Here is a 17,606-nt window from a genome sequence, read left to right on the forward strand (position 1 = left end):
CTCTCAGGGACTGAAGGAAAGGAGCTTCTTCCCTGAGTTTATGACAGAACCTGGATGGAAGTTAGCTGGCCTTAAGGCAGCCCTCCCAAGGGGCAGGGCCTGCAGATTCTGAGTTGGAGGCCAAAGCGGGGTAAAGAAGTCCCCTCCATGGAGATCTGTGAGTAACAGAAGCTGTCACCTACACCACCTGCTAGGGAGGCCAGTGGGGAGTGGCGTGTGAGTCCTAACTGTAGCACCCTTGCAGCAGTGCCACAGGGAGGGTGCGCGTCTCCTTTTATCTACCTACAGAAATGGGAAGGAAACAAAGATTTCTAATTTTTAATAAATTAAAACTTTACACTGTATTACATAATCCATGGAGGGAGAGAAAGGGGATGAAACTGAAGGAACCACGACTCAGGAGGATGCAGGATGCTGCTTCTCTGTATGAGGTGTACTCTGCCACTGTGCTATCTGGGCACTTTCAGATGATGGGGTCTGAGATGTGTCCTCAGGCTGCATCAGCTGTCTTCAGTCTCCAGAATAGAAAGAGCCTGACCCAGGGGCATCTTGGTGGCCACCAGAACCAGGTTTCTGGGAGACAGTTCAGGACTGAAGATGGGCAGGAGCTCAGCATGGAAACCTGGAAGAAAGGGCTTAATCATAAGGGGAAGAATGAACCAAACTCACTCAGCCTCTTCTGCCCAGGCCTACAGGCACAGTCCCTTTTCCCCATGGGGGAGGATCCAGCCGGGCTAAGGAGACCCCATTGTCCATAAGGAACACAGGTTCCCAAGGCACTGACTTGGGAGGCAGTCCTCTTGCATTGTAGGTTCTCGATGCCTGGGAAGCTTGCTTAACATGCACCTTAGGGAGGTTCACCAGAGGCTGATTTGGTAGGAATCTTAATTTTTTTTTTTCGAGATGGAGTCTCTGTCACCCAGGCTGGAATACAGCGGTGCAATATTGGCTCACTGCAACCTCTGTCTCCTGGCTTCAAGCAATTTTTTTTGCCTCAGCCACCCGAACAGCTCAGAGTACAGGTGTGTACCACCATACCCGGCTACTTTTTGTATTTTTAGTAGAGATGGGGTTTCACCATGGCTGGTCTTGAACTCCTGACCTCAATTGATCTACCCACCTTGGCCTCCCAAAGTGCTGGGATTATAGGCATGAGCTACTGCACCCCGCCTGGATTCTTAATTTTTTAACAAATCCCCTACTCCCAACCCACTAGTGACTCAAAGGTGGGGTCCAAGGATCACAACAGTGATTAGCTGGGCCCAGGAGACATTGGAGCTGGGACTTGGAGAAGGAGTCCCAGAACCCCAGTCACCATAGTCCTTGGGTCCCTGCTGTAGGCCACCCTCACCCTGCTCCTGAAGGTACAGCAGCCGGTCCAGTAGAATAAGCGTCTCCACCAGTGGGGCAAGCAGTAGAGCCAGGCTGAAGAAGGCCACCACACGGTTCTCCTGGGCCTGGTGGGCCTGAAGGGCAGCCAGATTCAGTGGCAGCTGGGGGTCCAGCCCCACTCGCTGTAGCCCCCGCTGCACATATCTGTGGGATCAGTCACATTCAGCACTCAGTTTGGTTTTAAGAACTGTCACCTCGCACTTAAACTTTGTTCCTAATTCCAACTTTGCTTTATTTTCTACCCTAATATGCGTTTTCACGAATATATATATATATATATATTTTTTTTTTTTTTTTTTTTTTTTGAGACGGAGTCTCACTGTCACCCAGGCTGGAGTGCAGTAGCATGATCTCTGCTCACTGCAAGCTCCGCCGTCCATGTTCACGCCCTTCTCCTGCCTCAGCCTCCACAGTAGCTGGGACTACAGGCACCCGTCACCACGCCCGGCTAATTTTTTGTATTTTTTAGTAGAGATGGGGTTTCACCATGTTAGCCAGGATGGTCTCGATCTCCTGACCTTGTGATCCGCCCGCCTCAGCCTCCCAAATATGTATTTTTTAAGACAGGGTCTTGCTGTCACCCAGGCTGGAGAGCAGCAGTGCAATCATAGCTCACTGTAGTCTCAAACACCTCAATCCTCCCACATCAGCCTCCCAAGTAGCTAGGTCTACAGGTATGAGCTACCATGCCTGCCTATGTTTTTTTGTACAGAGGTATCTCTCTACGTAGCCCAAGCTGGCCTCTAACTCCCAGCCTCAAGCAATCCTCCTGCCTTGGCATTGCAAAGATCTGGGATTACAGGCATGAGCCACCACACCTGGCTGTGTATTTTTGAATGTTTCTCTGGCTGTGAGCTGTCTGTCCAATAGTAAATTGATTTAAACATTTTCAGCCAGTTCTGTCCAACTAGCCATATTTTTAGCATTTAAAAACCCTTTTTTTTTTTTTTTTGAGACAGTCTTGCTCTGTCGCCCAGGCTAGAGTGCAGTGGCACAATCTCGGTTCACTGCAACCTCCACCTCCTGGGTTCAAACTATTCTGCCTCAGCCTCCCCAGTAGCTGGGATTACAGGCGCATGCCTCCACGCCTGGCTAATTTTTGTATTTTTAGTAGACACAGGGTTTCGCCATGTTGGCCAGGCTGGTCTCAAACTCCTGACCTCAGGTGATCTGGCCACGTCAGCCTCCCAAAGTGCTGGGATTACAGGCATGAGCCACCACGCCCGGCCAAAACTTCAAATTTCTTTGTTAGTCTCCTGATAAAAGAGGGACAACTCTCTTAAAGAAATTTTGAGAAGGTACCCTGGTCAGAGAACTCCAAATCACTCTTCTGGGTATACTTAGATTTTCTTTAGGCTATGCTGAAAGTGAGGGCAGAAGATCTCCAGTTAGAAATCTCCCCTCCACTGCCCCCCACCCCCGTACCCCAACCTCACTCTTCAATCTTGAGCTCGTGGACCCTGGGGATACCCTGCACGCCTGGCCGACGGAGCTCGGGCCGGGCCCGTCGGATGACTGTCTCCAGTGCTGCACGGTAGCAGTGAGTTCGGAGGCCAGGGCCAGCTTTCTGTAGCCGCTCAGCATATTCCTCCAGGGCATGGCAGGCCCCCTCCCGAAGCCTGTAGGGCAGTTCATAGCCAGGCAGCCCAGCCACCCACTGACTCAGTGGGTAGCCGCCAGGGTCACTCAGCTTCATGTAGCAGCAGCCCACTGAGGCCAGGGCCACCACCTCAGGACAGCAGGAGAAGTGCCTCAGCAAGGCAACACTCAGATCCCCACAGGCGTGGAGGCCTGTGAGCAGCAAGCGGGCCCTGCCCTGACACGGGTTCTCCAGTGGAAGCAGAAGCTCCTCACACAGGGCTGTGGGGTCTACCCACCTAACCACATGGTGTGGGGAGTGACGAGGGCTGGTTTGGACCACCTGTGGAGGCAGGAAAGGACAAAGGCAGATGGGAAGTCTGTTTGCTGTCCCTAGGCCACCTCAGGCCACAGGAAGGGATCTGTCCTCCATGTTATTCCCCAAGGAGGAACGTGGGAGATAAGCTGGGTGCAGGAGAGGGCTGGACCACAAGTCAGGAGATGGGATAAATCCTGGACCTATCATTCACCATGTACATCTTTTCATCTCTGAGACCCAGTTTTCTGATTTGTAATGAGTCTAAAACCTGAGTGGCCACTTCACAGGTTGTGAGAAGTATACATTGGTGTGGAAAGCACTTTGTAAATAGAAAATAACTTTGAGATAAAGGGAGGCACTGGGGAAGGGGGGACCTTGGGAAAGAGGTAATAGAAATTAGGGACCACACCACTTCAAGCTGAGAAATTTGAAAGATGGAATCCAGCCTCTGTGCTCAATTCCAGCCAAGCAGCCCCTCCTCCCACAGTCCAGGTGGCAGGAAGGGGTGGCCTACCTGCGGGTTCCTCTTCTCCTCTTTCTCCAGAGCCTGCAGAAGCTCCTGGTCCAGCCGCTGGGCTCTCTCCACCAGTCTCTGATCCCCTTCAATGCTCTTCACCATCAACCCCAGGCCAAGAGCCATGAAGCGGGAGAGATGGCCCTGGAGTCATGAGGAGGAAGACGGAAACAGCCCTGTTCAGTGCCGTATCCATTGTCACCCTCCCCAGGGGTAACCTGGACACCTGGGTCCCAGGCCCGACAGAAGGCTTAAATTTTACCCTACAGAACTTACTAACATCAGTGTGGCTTAAGTTGGTATATAACTCCCCCATTTAAATCTGACTGGCTTAAAACAAATTATGCAAAGAGAAAAAAATCTACCCTGCTTGGTTCCACCGCTTCTTGACACCTGCCTCGCTGGGCCTGTGGCCCAATAACCTGCCTTCCAGGTGTTCTATCTCCCCATGACTCAAAAAAACAGTACAGCAAGACTCTGGCTCACCTGGCCTGAGCCCACGTCTACAACCTGGGTGCAGCCTGTGAAATCACTCAGCTTCTTCACCAACTGAAAGAGGAGGGAACAAAGGTCTCCTGGCCACTGGTTCTTGACTCCTGGGGCAAACACCCATAGTGAGAGTGGAGGAGACAAAGATGACAAAGAAAGATGGACACAGGGTACCCCGGATGTGATGACAGATTTGGAAAGAAAGATATAGGGGTGAGGGTGGAAGCAAGGAGAGTGGACCTGATCCAGGTTCAGGCCCACTCTCCTTGCCTTACAGGTCAGTGATTCAATCTCCCCCACAGAACAAGAACCCTGCGTTAAGCCATGAGCGGATTATGGAGATTTGAGAACAGGAATGAGACTGTGATTCAGACCTAGCTACCAACTAACCCCACAAAAGGATGAAAAAGAACCCCAGCATCAAAATATGATAATAGTTATATCTGCTGAGGTAAAGGAATGTCTAGGGCCTCTGGCCTTGCGTGTGAAGTAAAGGGCACATATCTTTGTAAGCCACGCTTAAGGAGTCCCTGGGTTCCCAGACACCACCCATGCTCCAGCCATCTCCTCACCTCTCCCAGCCTCCGGATCTCATGCTGCTTCTTGGGCCTGACATGTTTCCGGAATGGAGCTGTTAGTCGGGAGCTCTGGCTGGGGTTCTCCAGGAACTCTGAGGGGGTCTGAAAGCCAGGCGTCCGGGTAAAGGCCAGGGCACAGGCTGTGGACTTCAGGGCCAGCAGGGTGAGTGGCCACACTGACCTGTACCTGAGATAGTCCAGCCCAGGCCTCCAGTGAATAGTCCCATCGCATCTGAGTGCACCAGTTTACAACCCAAGGCCGGGGAAGACCTTATGAGACTCTCTGAGCAATACGCTCACTGCAGGGCTCAAAGCCTTGAGTTCCCCAGCACAGGGCCCTTCTAGCCCATACCTGATGACCTCCCCTTCCCCAGGCATCCCCAGCAGCATTGTGGCCAGCTGTGGTGGGTTCAGTCCATCCAGTGCTTCCTGCCATGAGCAAGGGAGTGTGTCCCATAGGTTGTCTGTGAAAAATTCCTACAGAAGAAGGGGAGAAGCAATTAGCAAACTACTACCACTTCCATTCTTTCCCATCTCACTCTCAACTCCACACCTCACTGCCTGCCTCTTCCCAGCACTGCTGCCACATAGGGCCACTGTAACCGGCAGGTACCTCCTACTCAGCCAAGTCAGTTCTTCTCTGAAGTCTGCTCCAGCCTCCCCAACTCTGGTGGCTTAACTCTGTTTCCTTGGAGTCCAGATTGCATTCTGGACACACTTCTTTTAGCAATTTCTGCACTTATTTATGTCTGTTTTCTCTATTAAACTGAATTTCTTAAGAGGAGGGATGGGATGGGATCTTTCCATCTGCATCCCTAACACTTACCACAGTGACTGACACACAGTATCAGTACATTACCACTTAGTAACCTGCCATTATACGTGCCAGACACTGGTGTCTTTTTATTCATTCATTTGTCCACCACAAATTCTGGGGCTGTGTTTTGGTTATACATCAAGCTCTATTGTAGGCTCAGGGAATACAACAGTGAACCTGAGACAAGATTCTGGCTCCTGCAGAGTTTACATTAAAAAAATAACTTCGGCCGGGCATGGTGGCTCACGCCTGTAATCCCAGCACTTTGGGAGACCAAGGCAGGCAGATCACCTGAGATCAGGAGTTCGAGACCAGCCTGGTCAATATGGTGAAACCCCATCTCTACTAAAATTACAAAAATTTGCCGGCATGTTGGCGTGCGCCTATAATCCCAGCTGCCCAGTAGGCTGAGGCAGGAGAATCACTGGAACCTGGGAGGCAGAGGGTGGAGTAAGCCTAGATCATGCCACTGCACTCCAGCCTGGTCAACAGAGCAAGACTCCGCCTCAAAAAAACCAAACCAAAACAAACAAACAAAACTTCAGACAAAGTTTTGTTTATTTGTTTGTCATATGTCACAGACAAAACACTAATGAAACAGTAATGTAATGGAGAGTTTGGGCAAGGACTACTTTAGATAGGATGATGAGGGAAGACTTGTCTGACGAGTTGACATTTGAGCTGAGACTGGAAGGATGAATAGGTGCTAGGCACGTAAAGAAAAATACAGGTAATAGCAAACACTTATTTAACACCTTCTCTGGCAGACACCGTTGTAAACATTTGACGGGTATTAACGCATTTGATCCTTTAAACAACACTTTGAGGTAGGTATTATTTTGTATCCCCCATTTTACAGATGTAGAAACAGGCACAGCACTTAAGTAACTTGCCCACGTCCAAAAGCTAGCAAATAGCTGAGCTGGGATTATTTATTTATTTATTTTTAGAGATGGAGTCTCACTCTGCCACCCAGGCGGGAGTGCAGTGGTGCAATCTCAGCTCACTGCAACCTCCACCTCCCTGGTTCTAGCAATTCTCCTGCCTCAGCCTCCTGAGTAGCTGGGACTACAGGTGTGTGCTGCCAAGCCCAGCTTTTTCTTTTTTTTTTTTTCTTGGATTTTAGTAGAGACGGGGTTTCACCGTGTTGCCCAGGCTGGTCTCGAACTCTGAGCTCAAGCAATCCACCCGCCTCGGCCTCCCAGAGTGCTAGGATTATAGGCATGAGCCATCACACCCAGCCTGAGCTGGGATTTGAAACCAATTTTACTCTAGAGTCCTTGCTCTTAACGTTCTGCGATTGCCTTTCTGTGGAGGAAGATCAGTGAGTGCAAAGGTCCAGATGCCTGCCATATTGGCAGAGCAGAAATCAGGCCAGCAGAGGTATAGCACAGTGAAATGTGTGAGAGAATAAAATGGGATAGAGTTGAAGAGACAGTAGTAGTCAGATCATGGGCTTTATTGGTAATAGTAAGGAATCAGGATTGCATAAAAGTATCTAGGAAGCAAGGGATTGTCGTGATCAGATTTACGTTTGAATGCTATCGATCTAGCTGCTCAGTGAAGAATTGGTTATGGCAGGGCAGAGGTAAGCACACAGCGAGATTGGTTAGGAAGTAGTTCAGAACAGAGGTGATGGTGGCTTGGCTTAGGGTGGCAGCAATGGAGGTGGGGACAAATGGATGAATTTGGGATCTATTCTGAAAACAGAGCCAAGAGGACTTGTTGAAGGACTGGATTGTGGATCAATGAAGGACAGCGCTGAATCAAGGATGGCCTCTGGGTTTGCGGTCTAAACAATTCAGTGGATGGTGGTACCATTTACACATTCTCTCATTTATTCTTCACAATGATCCTTCAGACTGGGATCCACTGTATAGCTGAGGAAACCTGGGCTAGGACAAGTTGGGGGTTAGGGAGGCCTAAAGTTAACATCATAGGGGAGGCAGGATTCCAGACCAAGCCTTTTTGATTCCAGAGCCAGGCCTGTCTACTATACCACAAAACCACGAATTTATTCAAAGCCTGGATGAATAACATGTGTGTTCTTGGAACACCTCACATGATCCAAGAAGAGTTCAACATAGTTGCAGCATGGTTCCAATGTCCACGCATTTTATTACCTTGGATCTGGGAAGATTACAAAAATAATCTAGGTAGGTATTAGAAATATTATTTATGCAGTGAGCCGAGATCACGCCACTGCACTCTAGCCTGGGGGACAGAACGAGACTCTGTCTCAAAAAAAAAAAAAAAAAAAAAGAAATATTATTTATGCCAGCTGAACCCCTCCTTGTACAGACAAAAGACTGAAACTCATAGAAGGAAAGAGATCAGAGGCTAATTCTCCAGATTCTCTCCCTGACGTGGACACCTAGCCAACCACACGACCAGAGACACCCCACCCACGCCCCTGTGGCCTCACGATGATGTAGGCATCCAGGATGGAACGGTAGAGCGCCAGGACACGGGTAAGGTTAACAGCTAGCTGCCTCCTCCCCTCATGAGAGAGGCCTCGGGCGGAGATACCCGGCATCCCGCGGTCCAGAAGGCAGCGCGGGAAGCGAGAACGCAGTGAACAGGGATCCAGGGTCACTACCGCGCGGGTCCAGGACCCGGACGGGGCTCAGCTCTGCAGGCAGAACAGGAAGAGTTTTGGGTCCAGTCTCCGACGCTGCCTTTCCGGGATCCCATGCTGCAGTTGAAGATTTGAGGCGCCCCCAAGAGGTCACAGGTTGCGACGTTTCACAGTGCGAAGGTGTCAGCGTCGGAGACACGTAGGGCTGGGTAACAGTGCAATGACGCCACAAAAGCGTGCCGCGGAGCTCAGCTCACAACGAGGTGGGCCAAGTTCCAGTTCCCGCCCCTTCCCGTACACGCCTCTCCTCTGCCGGAAGTGAAGCCGGAGGTGTCCGGCTGGCTGTAGTTCCGGTTTGTCGCGGCCTTCCCACACCTTCGCGTTGTACCACCACGGGGCTAGAGGGGCCGGGGAGCGCATCCCGCCCCCGCCCCCACCCACACCGCCCCCTCCTCCGCCGCCACTGCCGCTCCTCACACACTCCGAATCACTGGCCTCGCTACCTGAGGTCGGGGCGGTGCGGGTGCGCGCGCGCCGACCTCTGGCGCGTTCTAACCCGCGCGCCTGCCTTCCCGGGCTTCGTCGGCGCGCACCGATTTCCGCATCCGGCTCTGGACGCTTCCGGCCTTAGCTAAACCCATCTGGGAGGTAGGTTCGTGAGTGTGAGAGGGCTATCTGTACCGCGGGGACCGAAGTATGCTTATCCAGGTGGGCTGCCTCGAGCCTCGATCCCACCCCCCCGCTGGTAGGTGGTGTCAAGGTCCTTGCTTGGGAGGACTTGGGTGAGATGCATGTGGAGATTGTCCCCAATTCCGGCCTGGAGCCAAGGGAAAGGGATGCCTGGATTTGTGTCTCTATTCGTGGGCCACGCTGCGGATGCCTGGGTAGCCCAGAGGTTATCTACGCCATACTTCTCACTGTTTTCGAGCGTACCTAGATGTTCCCTTCCTAGGCGGAGTATAGAGCTCACGTGTTCTGGCCTCTTAGACTCATAGAGGGTTCGAGCTCTATGGGCCCCTCCAGTCCCTTCATTTTACAAATGAGATTCAAACCTAGAGCGCGTTAATGACCTTACTAAGACCAAACGGCTGGTGAATTGGGCTTCACTAGAATCCAGGCTTGCTGGCTAACACTGTTGCTTCCTCCATCATTTCATGTTATGTTTTCATTTCCTCTCTGTCTGAGAGATTGCTCTGATGTCTTTCCTTCCATAAGTCCTACGGAGATCGATCTTGCCTCATTTTTCTCCCAGGCCTAGGAGCTCAATCACCAGGATCACTTTCTTCCCCAGGGTGTACTACAGACCTCCACATGTTGGACAGTAGGATTCAGCAGAGAATGAGTCCAACATCCTCTTTTCATCCATAAGCCACTCTTCCCAACTGCTCTTCCACCTCCCATTGTCCCTATGTCTACTTTACTGCTCAATCTGGATTTTGGGGAACCTCCTCCCAAAAAGGCATTAGAAGGAAATGCCAAGCACCGAAATTTTGTCAAGAAGCGGAGGCTCTTAGAACGGAGAGGCTTTCTGAGTAAAAAGAACCAACCCCCTAGCAAGGCGCCTAAGTTGCACTCTGAACCTCCAAAGAAAGGGGAAACTCCTATGGTGGATGGCACTTGGAAGACCCCTTCCTTCCCAAAAAAGAAGAAGACAGCTGCCTGCAGCAATGGGTCAGGACAGCCCCTGGACAAGAAAGCTGCAGTGTCTTGGCTGACCCCTGCCCCTTCAAAAAAGGCTGATTCTGTTGCTGCTAAAGTAGATTTGCTGGGGGAATTCCAGAGTGCCCTTCCAAAGATCAATAGCCACCCAACCCGCTCTCAGAAGAAGGGCTCCCAGAAGAAATCCTCTAAGAAGAACCATCCTCAGAAGAATGCCCCACAGAACTCCCCCCAAGCTCATTCAGAGAATAAATGCTCCAGAATATCCCAGAAGTTGCCACAGAAGATGGTGGCAATTGACTGTGAGATGGTGGGCACAGGACCAAAGGGGCATGTTAGTTCCTTAGCTCGATGTAGCATTGTCAACTACAACGGAGATGTGCTTTATGATGAGTACATTCTTCCCCCCTGCCACATTGTGGACTACCGAACCAGATGGAGTGGTATCCGAAAGCAGCACATGGTGAATGCCACACCCTTCAAGATTGCTCGAGGCCAGGTAAGAAGCATGAGGCTTGATGGTGGCAGGGAGGTGGATGGAGAGAGGTGTAAATCATTATTCAGCAAAGGATATCACTATGGGAAGACACCAGAGGTTTGTGGAGGGAGGGAGGAGAATCTATCAGTTATTGAAGAAGGCCCCCTGTCGGTGGAAGGAGCCGTGAAAGTCAGGAAGGTACAATTAGCTGGTGTCACAAACTTCATTGGTCAAGACCTATTTTAGCCAGGCGTGGTGGCACTTGCCTATAATCCCAGCACTTTGAGAGGCTGAGGCAGGAGAGTCCCTCAAGCCCAGAAACTCAAGATCTGTCTGGGTAACAAAACGAGACTCGTCTACAAAAAAGTTAGCTAAGTGTGATGGTGCATGCCTGTAGTGCCAGCTACTCAGGTGGTCGAGGCTGCAGTGAGCTTAGATCACACCACTGCCACTGCACTCCAGCCTGAGCGACAGAGTGAGACCCTGTCTCAGACAGACAAACAATTTTAGGTTCCAAATTGGGTCTGGGGAACTAGGAATCTGCATAGAGAAATAACAGTAAGTAATGTAACTGGACAGAGCTACAGACATCAGTGTCAGGAGAAAGGGCTTGATTTGGAAAAACCTTGTGAATTGGACCCTAAGCTTTAGACAGGAAAGGTGGAGAGCTCTTCCCAAGCAAAAAGTAACGTGGGGCAAGTGCAGAAAGTGGTGGTGGTAAGAGAGGGCAGAAAGTTGACAGGAGGAGCTGGGGTATATTTGTCCAACTGGAACAGGTAACCAGTGAAGGGCATAAACAGCAGAGGGCCAGCACTTTGGGTTGTCATCTAACTTCTAGCCCTGTGCTGGTTATTGGGAGCGCAAGGCATGAACAGGAAAGGAGAGTGAGCTAGGAGGGGTGAAAGGAGGAAATGAAGGGAGAGCAAGAGGGGCACCTGCTGGTCTCAGGGGGCCACCAGAGGGCGCCCTTGGTCCACGTCTTTGCAGTTTCAGGGCCACACTCTGCCTTCTCTGGACACGCTGTTCCCATAATGCCTTATGTGCGGTCAGTTGGAGAAGGTTCATTAGAGGTGAGGTGACTGACTATTTTAGAAAAGACAGAAAGAAGAGTTGAACATCCTGGGCACAAAGGGGCACAGCCAAGCAAAGGCACAGGAGAGGCAGAAGATGGGACGGGTCTGAGACAGCAAATCTGCCCAGCTTTGATGAGAGCTATATGTCGAGGTTAATAAGAAATGAAGGTAGTGGTGGACAGTAAGTAGGTGAAGTCAGGAGTAACTAAATATCTAGTTCACGGGACTACGTCTGGTTTTCGTCATAAAGCACTTCCCCAGTGCCAAGCTGGGGTTATGAGACTAAGGTATGTCCAGATGAGCCTAGCCCCTTCAAAGGGGGTCCCTTTGGGAGGCTATGCAGGACTGTCACTTTTGTTGAAAACCTGTTTGGAACCTCATTTTGAGAATGATCTTCAGAGCCTGTGGCATGTTCTTTGGTTGTCCTCATTGGTAGCATGTCCTCCTGCTTTAAGAGCCTAAAATGGCTAGGTGTGGTGACGTGTAGTTTCCTGAAGACCAGGTGTGGTGGCTCACACCTGTAATCCCAGCACTTTGGGAGGCCCAGGCGGGCACATCACCTGAGGTCAGGAGTTCGAGACCAGCCTGGCCCATATGGTGAAACTCTGTCTCTACTAAAAATACAAAAATTAGCCGGGCGTGATGATAGATGCCAGTAGTCTCAGCTACCTGGGAGGCGGAGGTTGTAGTGAGCCAAGGTCACACCAGTACACTCCAGCGTGGGCAACAGAGCAAGACTCTGTCTCAAAAAAAAAAGTTTCCTGAAATATTAAGAAGTTATTTTACTTGGTTCCAAAAGTAGTGTGAATAAGGTTCCTTCTGCAACTTTAGTTTATACGTGATTCTTAATTTTTTATAGTTTGTAGACTCTGAGAATTTGATGAAAGCCACAGATTCTCTTCCACTAGTACCCATACACATCTAATTGCATGTAATTTTGGGCTTTTGTTAGCCTCCCTGGAGCCATGGTCCCAGCCATGTGTCTAAGGCCAGCATAATGGTAATAGTTAAAGGACTTCATGTAGCAAGCCAGAACCAAACTAAATACATGGACATCTTAAACATGAGTGTCATTTAGGACTGAAGGCAAATTAATGTCATGGGGTGGAGATCAATAAGAAGGTAAAGAGCCACTGGCAGTATGAGTCCAAACAGGGTACACCATGGAAATCACCTGCGGAAGAGGAAGTGGATTGCAGAAGAAAGAAAACTTGTGGGAGGGAGCATTTCGAGGATGGAGAGGTGGGCAGTTGGTGAAAGAATCCAGAAGGGTTTGATGGTCATGTTGGGCTTTCACAATGCAGGGGTTCCACCGCAGTCTTGCTTCTCACCACTGTCTTCCACACTTGTTCCAGATCTTGAAGATACTCACAGGGAAGATAGTGGTGGGACATGCCATCCACAACGACTTCAAAGCCCTTCAGTACTTTCACCCCAAGTCCCTCACCCGTGACACCTCCCATATCCCCCCCCTCAACCGGAAGGCTGACTGCCCGGAGAACGCCACCATGTCTCTGAAGCATCTCACCAAGAAGCTGCTAAACCGGGATATCCAGGTAGCATCTCCCCACATCCCCCTCCCCCATCTTGGACATGGCTCTCGTTGATGCCCCTAGCCAGACTCTGATCCCAGAAGTCCTGTAGTTGTAGAGCTCCAGATGGGCTGCTATGATGGGAAGAGCTTTGGATGAAGGGCCCAGTAGTGTCTCTCCATCTGTACACAGGATAATAATTCCTGTTGTCTACCTCATAGAATGTTTCCAAGTGTGCTTTGGAAAAGGGAAAAAGTCATAAGTAGATATAAAACCCTAAGTAAGGAAGAAAGCAGGTAGCAGTGGTGGTCTAAGAGACCATGTAGTGGATGCAAGGACCGCTCATATTTTACATGCTATCATTTAGCAAAAGGTGGCCCATCTGGCAGGAAGGTGTGGACATAGATCACATATAGAGCAGTTAAGGAACTAGGGAAAGTGGAAGACTCAGAAGACCTGTCTTTGACCTGGTATGTTCTGGCTCTACAGAACCTAATATGGTTTATACATGCTGCCACAGAAAGGACTGAAGTAGACAGTGGCAAAGACTTCCTAGGAGTTGAACCCCTGAAATTACATAAGGAGTAGGGCCCCACCAGAGTTCTGTCTTTGTAGCCTGCTGACTGCAGAAGAAACTGTGTAGCGGAGGCAGGGGAAAGAGGAGTGCAGAGTCCACTGGAAAGGAAGAAATGGTTTCTTGTTGCTTCATGCTCTTGTCTTCCTTGCTTGCTCAGGTTGGGAAGAGCGGACATTCCTCTGTGGAAGATGCCCAGGCCACCATGGAGCTGTACAAGTTGGTTGAAGTCGAGTGGGAAGAGCACCTAGCCCAGAATCCCCCTAAAGACTAGTGACAGTGGGGATGCTGGTGATATGGGGAGGCAGAGGCAGCGCCCAGGAGAAACAGGGCAGCGGACCAATGGACAGCTCCACCAGCTCCACATCTTTGGAAGCTAGATTTGTGGGGAGAGAAAAACTCTACCCCAGACTTAATACCCATTGAAATTTCACCTTAGGTGTTGTGTCCTATGTCTGGTTAAGTGTCCCATGGAAGGGGGAGGCCTTCACGTCAGAACCCAGCCCTATACCGTTTACTTCTTAAATGGTGCTAACCACAGGTGTCCCAGCGTGCTCTGTGCCAGTTAAGATTTTTAACTTTCAAGGGGCAGGGCATACTGGGAAATGTAGTTTCCCAAACTGCCTTATCACTTGGGTGGACATATGTCTCCTTTTATGCCTTTTGGTTTGAGTAATTAACAGCATCCTCTTCCACACTCAGAAGGGTTCTGGTTGGGGCCAGGCGTGGTGGCTCACGCCTGTAATCCCAACACTTAGGGAGGCCAAGGCAGGCAGATCACTTGAGGTCAGGAGTTCAAGCCCAGCCTGGCCAACATGGCAAAATCCCGTTCTCTACTAAAAATACAAAAAATTAGTGGGGCGTGGTGGCAGGCGCCTGTAATCCTAGCTACTCAGGAGGCTGAGGCAGAATTGCTTGAGCCCAGGAGGTGGAGATTGCAGCGAGCCGAGATCGCGTCACTGCACTCCAGCCTGGGTGACAAGAGTGAGACTTTCTCGAAGAAAAACAAAAAAGTGTCCTGGTTGGCTAATAAATTGTGTGGTCCCTGCTGGGCACGGTGGCTCACACCTGTAATCCCAGCACTTTGGGAGGCCGAGGTGGGCAGATCACGAGGTCAGGAGATCGAGACCATCCTCGCTAACACAGTGAAACCCCGTCTCTACTAAAAATACAAAAAATTAGCCAGGCGTGGTGGCAGGCTCCTGTAGTTGCAGCTACTCGGGAGGCTGGGGCAGGAAAATGGCGTGAACCCAGGAGGCGGAGCTTGCAGTGAGCTGAGATTGTGCCGCTGCACTCCAGCCTGGTCCACAGAGCAAGACTCCATCTGAAAAAAAAAATTGTGTGGTCCCTTTCCATGTCACAGACTCTGCTTTTGGCTCAGAGTCTGTATCTAGCCTGTGTCAGGATATTGCCTGTTCTTCCCACCTTGACTTCCAGAGCAGCCATTGCTGGTGAGCTTTAGTTCTCCTTAGGGTTCCACGGCACTAAAAGTAAGAGTGTAGCTTGGAAATCAACTTTTGTGATTTAGGAAAGCTGTCTCTTTCCTAAGGTAATGGGGGTTTATTTCATTTAGGCCCCAATTGGTAGGTTTTAAAATAATTTATAAAGTGTTTTAATAATTTGGTTGTCTTTTTTACCTTGCTAAACCAAGCCTCTAAAAACTCAAATTATTCCCTTGATAAACTTTTATAATGGAAAAGCAATTATGTATGGTTTCTTCTTTATGTTAAATAGCTCTATCACAAAGTATCGTGGGGCTGTAGTTTTCTTAGGGGATTTCCAGGGTCACTGGATGACACTAACTGGGGCCCTTCCTGGAAGTCATTGAGAAGAACTGACCAAGCCTTTGTGCGTAACACGTGACACATACGGTGCCTTGTCCTCATCCCTACCACACATCAGAGCTGGGCATGGCAGCTCACGCCTGTAATCCCAGCTCCCCTGCAGGCTGAGGCATGAGGATTTCTTGAGCCCAGGAATTTAAATCCAGTCTAGGCAAAATAGACCCCATCTCAATTTTTTAAAAAATTAGGGGCCGGGCGCGGTGGCTCACGCCTGTAATCCCAGCACTTTGGGAGGCCGAAACGGGTGGATCACGAGGTCAGGAGATCGAGACCATCCTGGCTAACATGGCGAAACCCCGTCTCTACTAAAAAATACAAAAAACTAGCCGGGCGAGGTGGTGGGCGCCTGTAGTCCCAGCTACTCGGAGGCTGAGGCAAGGGAATGGCATGAACTCGGGAGGCGGAGCTTGCAGTGAGCTGAGATCTGGCCACTGCACTCCAGCCTGGGCCACAGAGCGAGACTCTGTCTCAAAAAAAAAAAAAAATTAACAAGCACACCTAGAATGACACCCCAAGCCATGCAACTCCTGGTCCCACACACACAGGGTATGTGACCAGGAGAGTGAGGTAGAGAGAGTGGGCATGAAGGAGGGGCAGAGCAGGGGAGAAAGGGTGCTTGGTGATGACAGCCTGGTCCTGCTGCCAGCTCTTGGTGGTACACATCTCATATTGGAAAAGAGTCGCCAGTCTGACCTTGTGTCCAGGATCATTATCTGTACTTTCTTGAGAGAATGCAGACTCCATGTCTGCACCAGGACTTTTGCATTCTTGAGTGGCTGGTCTGGTTCCAGGGGCCAGAGTCACAGTCACAGCTGCCTATAGAAGGGAATTTCCTGCAACCAGACCAGACCCAGACATGGTTTTGTTGTGGCCTGCACTGTGGGGTCTGTTGCACAGACAGCCATTATGCTCTGAGCAAATTGGTTCCTGTGGGGCCCAACATATTTAATGTCCATGACTTCACAAAGGGGTGCCAGGTACCCTTGCACAGCAAGAAGTGAGAATAGTGCAAGGAGGCCACAACAGAAACTGGTAGGAATACACACATGGAAGCGATTCTTAACTACATTGTAATCAGTAAATGAAGATAACTGTGATATTCTCATTAGGGTACTTCTTAGCTGAAACAAAACTAGCTTTGTCAGGCTGGGTGTGGTGGCTCACACCTGTAATCCCAGCACTTTGGGGAGGCTGAGGCAGGAGGACGGCTTGAGCCCAGGAGTTTGAGACCAACCTGGGCAACATAGTGAGACCCATCTCTACCAAAAAAAAAAAAACACCTGGCTTTATATGTGTCTTGGTGAAGTAGCAACTGGCTTTTATGATCCACCTACCCCCACACCCCATGTCTAAAAAGGCACATGACTCTGCTACAGCCTCAAAACAAAAGTACCTGATCTCAGTCTAATGTTGAAAAGAGCTCATTCTGCCAGGCGCGGTGGCTCACGCCTGTAATCCCAGCACTTTGGGAAGCTGAGGCAGGCAGATCATGACGTCAGGAGATCAAGACCATCCTGGCTAACATGGTGAAACCCCGTCTCTACTAAAAAAATACAAAAAATTAGCCAGGCGTGGTGGTGGGCACCTGTACTCCCAGCTACTCGGGAGGCTAAGGCAGGAGAATGGCGTCAACCCTGAGAGGCGGAGCTTGCAGTGAGCTGAGATTGTGCCACTGCACTCCAGCCTGGGCGACAGAGCGAGACTCCATCTCAAAAAAAAAAAAAAGAAAAGAACTCATTCTTACTTTTGCTCACCAAGAGAAACCTGGGAGACCAGAAGACCTTGCAGGCAACTCCTTAACTCTACCCTCACCACAATTCCTTGTCAGAGCCCAGCTTACCTAGCAAGGGTGCCTGGAATCCCCTGTACCTCAATCCCCTTTCTGTTCTGTCTCTGTCCTGACTTCAGTTGATAGTGGACAAACCCTATTGTAGATTGCTGCCTGAACCCCAGTCAGCAAGGCCTGTTTTACCTTAAATCTAAGGTCTTGTTGGATGCAGTGGCTCACACCCCTAATCCCAACGCTGAGAGACCAAGACAGGCAGATCACTTGAGATCAGGAGATTGAGACCAGACTGGACAACATGAAACCCCATCTCTACTAAAAATACAAAACTACAAAAAAATCCCCGGCACATGGGGCGCATGCCTGTATTCCCAGCTACTCGGGATGCTGAGGCA

At 50.2% G+C, this 17,606-nt stretch overlaps 2 protein-coding genes across 11 annotated transcripts; one reads left to right on the plus strand and one right to left on the minus strand.

Annotated features, from left to right (window-relative positions):
* Window positions 1-303: 303 nt before the first annotated feature.
* On the minus strand, window positions 304-8,352 carry METTL25B (methyltransferase like 25B). Of its 6 annotated transcripts, none has more exons than XM_011769870.3 (8): window positions 8,217-8,352; window positions 5,223-5,347; window positions 4,865-4,972; window positions 4,290-4,352; window positions 3,804-3,947; window positions 2,829-3,313; window positions 1,352-1,536; window positions 304-622 (listed from the first exon to the last, which is right to left on the minus strand). In XM_011769870.3, the coding sequence occupies exons 1-8, from the start codon at window positions 8,221-8,223 to the stop codon at window positions 501-503; spliced, it is 1,239 nt and encodes a 412-aa protein (XP_011768172.1). In that variant the 5' UTR covers window positions 8,224-8,352; the 3' UTR covers window positions 304-500. The 6 variants fall into 6 exon arrangements, with proteins under 6 accessions (XP_011768172.1, XP_070939526.1, XP_070939540.1 ...); XM_071083425.1 differs by having other exon boundaries at window positions 4,865-5,017; XM_071083439.1 differs by having other exon boundaries at window positions 4,865-5,057.
* Window positions 8,353-8,419: 67 nt separating this feature from the next.
* Window positions 8,420-14,014, plus strand: LOC105498070 (interferon stimulated exonuclease gene 20 like 2). Of its 5 annotated transcripts, none has more exons than XM_011769878.3 (4): window positions 8,420-8,528; window positions 9,557-10,423; window positions 12,831-13,031; window positions 13,742-14,014. In XM_011769878.3, exons 2-4 carry the CDS (start codon window positions 9,674-9,676, stop codon window positions 13,853-13,855), a joined length of 1,065 nt encoding a protein of 354 aa, XP_011768180.1. In that variant the 5' UTR covers window positions 8,420-8,528; window positions 9,557-9,673; the 3' UTR covers window positions 13,856-14,014. The 5 variants fall into 5 exon arrangements, with proteins under 5 accessions (XP_011768180.1, XP_011768175.1, XP_011768177.1 ...); XM_011769873.2 differs by lacking the exon at window positions 8,420-8,528 and adding an exon at window positions 8,774-8,913 and having other exon boundaries at window positions 9,518-10,423; XM_011769875.2 differs by lacking the exon at window positions 8,420-8,528 and adding an exon at window positions 8,774-8,913.
* Window positions 14,015-17,606: the final 3,592 nt, after the last annotated feature.

Source organism: Macaca nemestrina, chromosome 1, assembly GCF_043159975.1.
Source record: "Macaca nemestrina isolate mMacNem1 chromosome 1, mMacNem.hap1, whole genome shotgun sequence".
Taxonomy (NCBI): domain Eukaryota; kingdom Metazoa; phylum Chordata; class Mammalia; order Primates; family Cercopithecidae; genus Macaca; species Macaca nemestrina.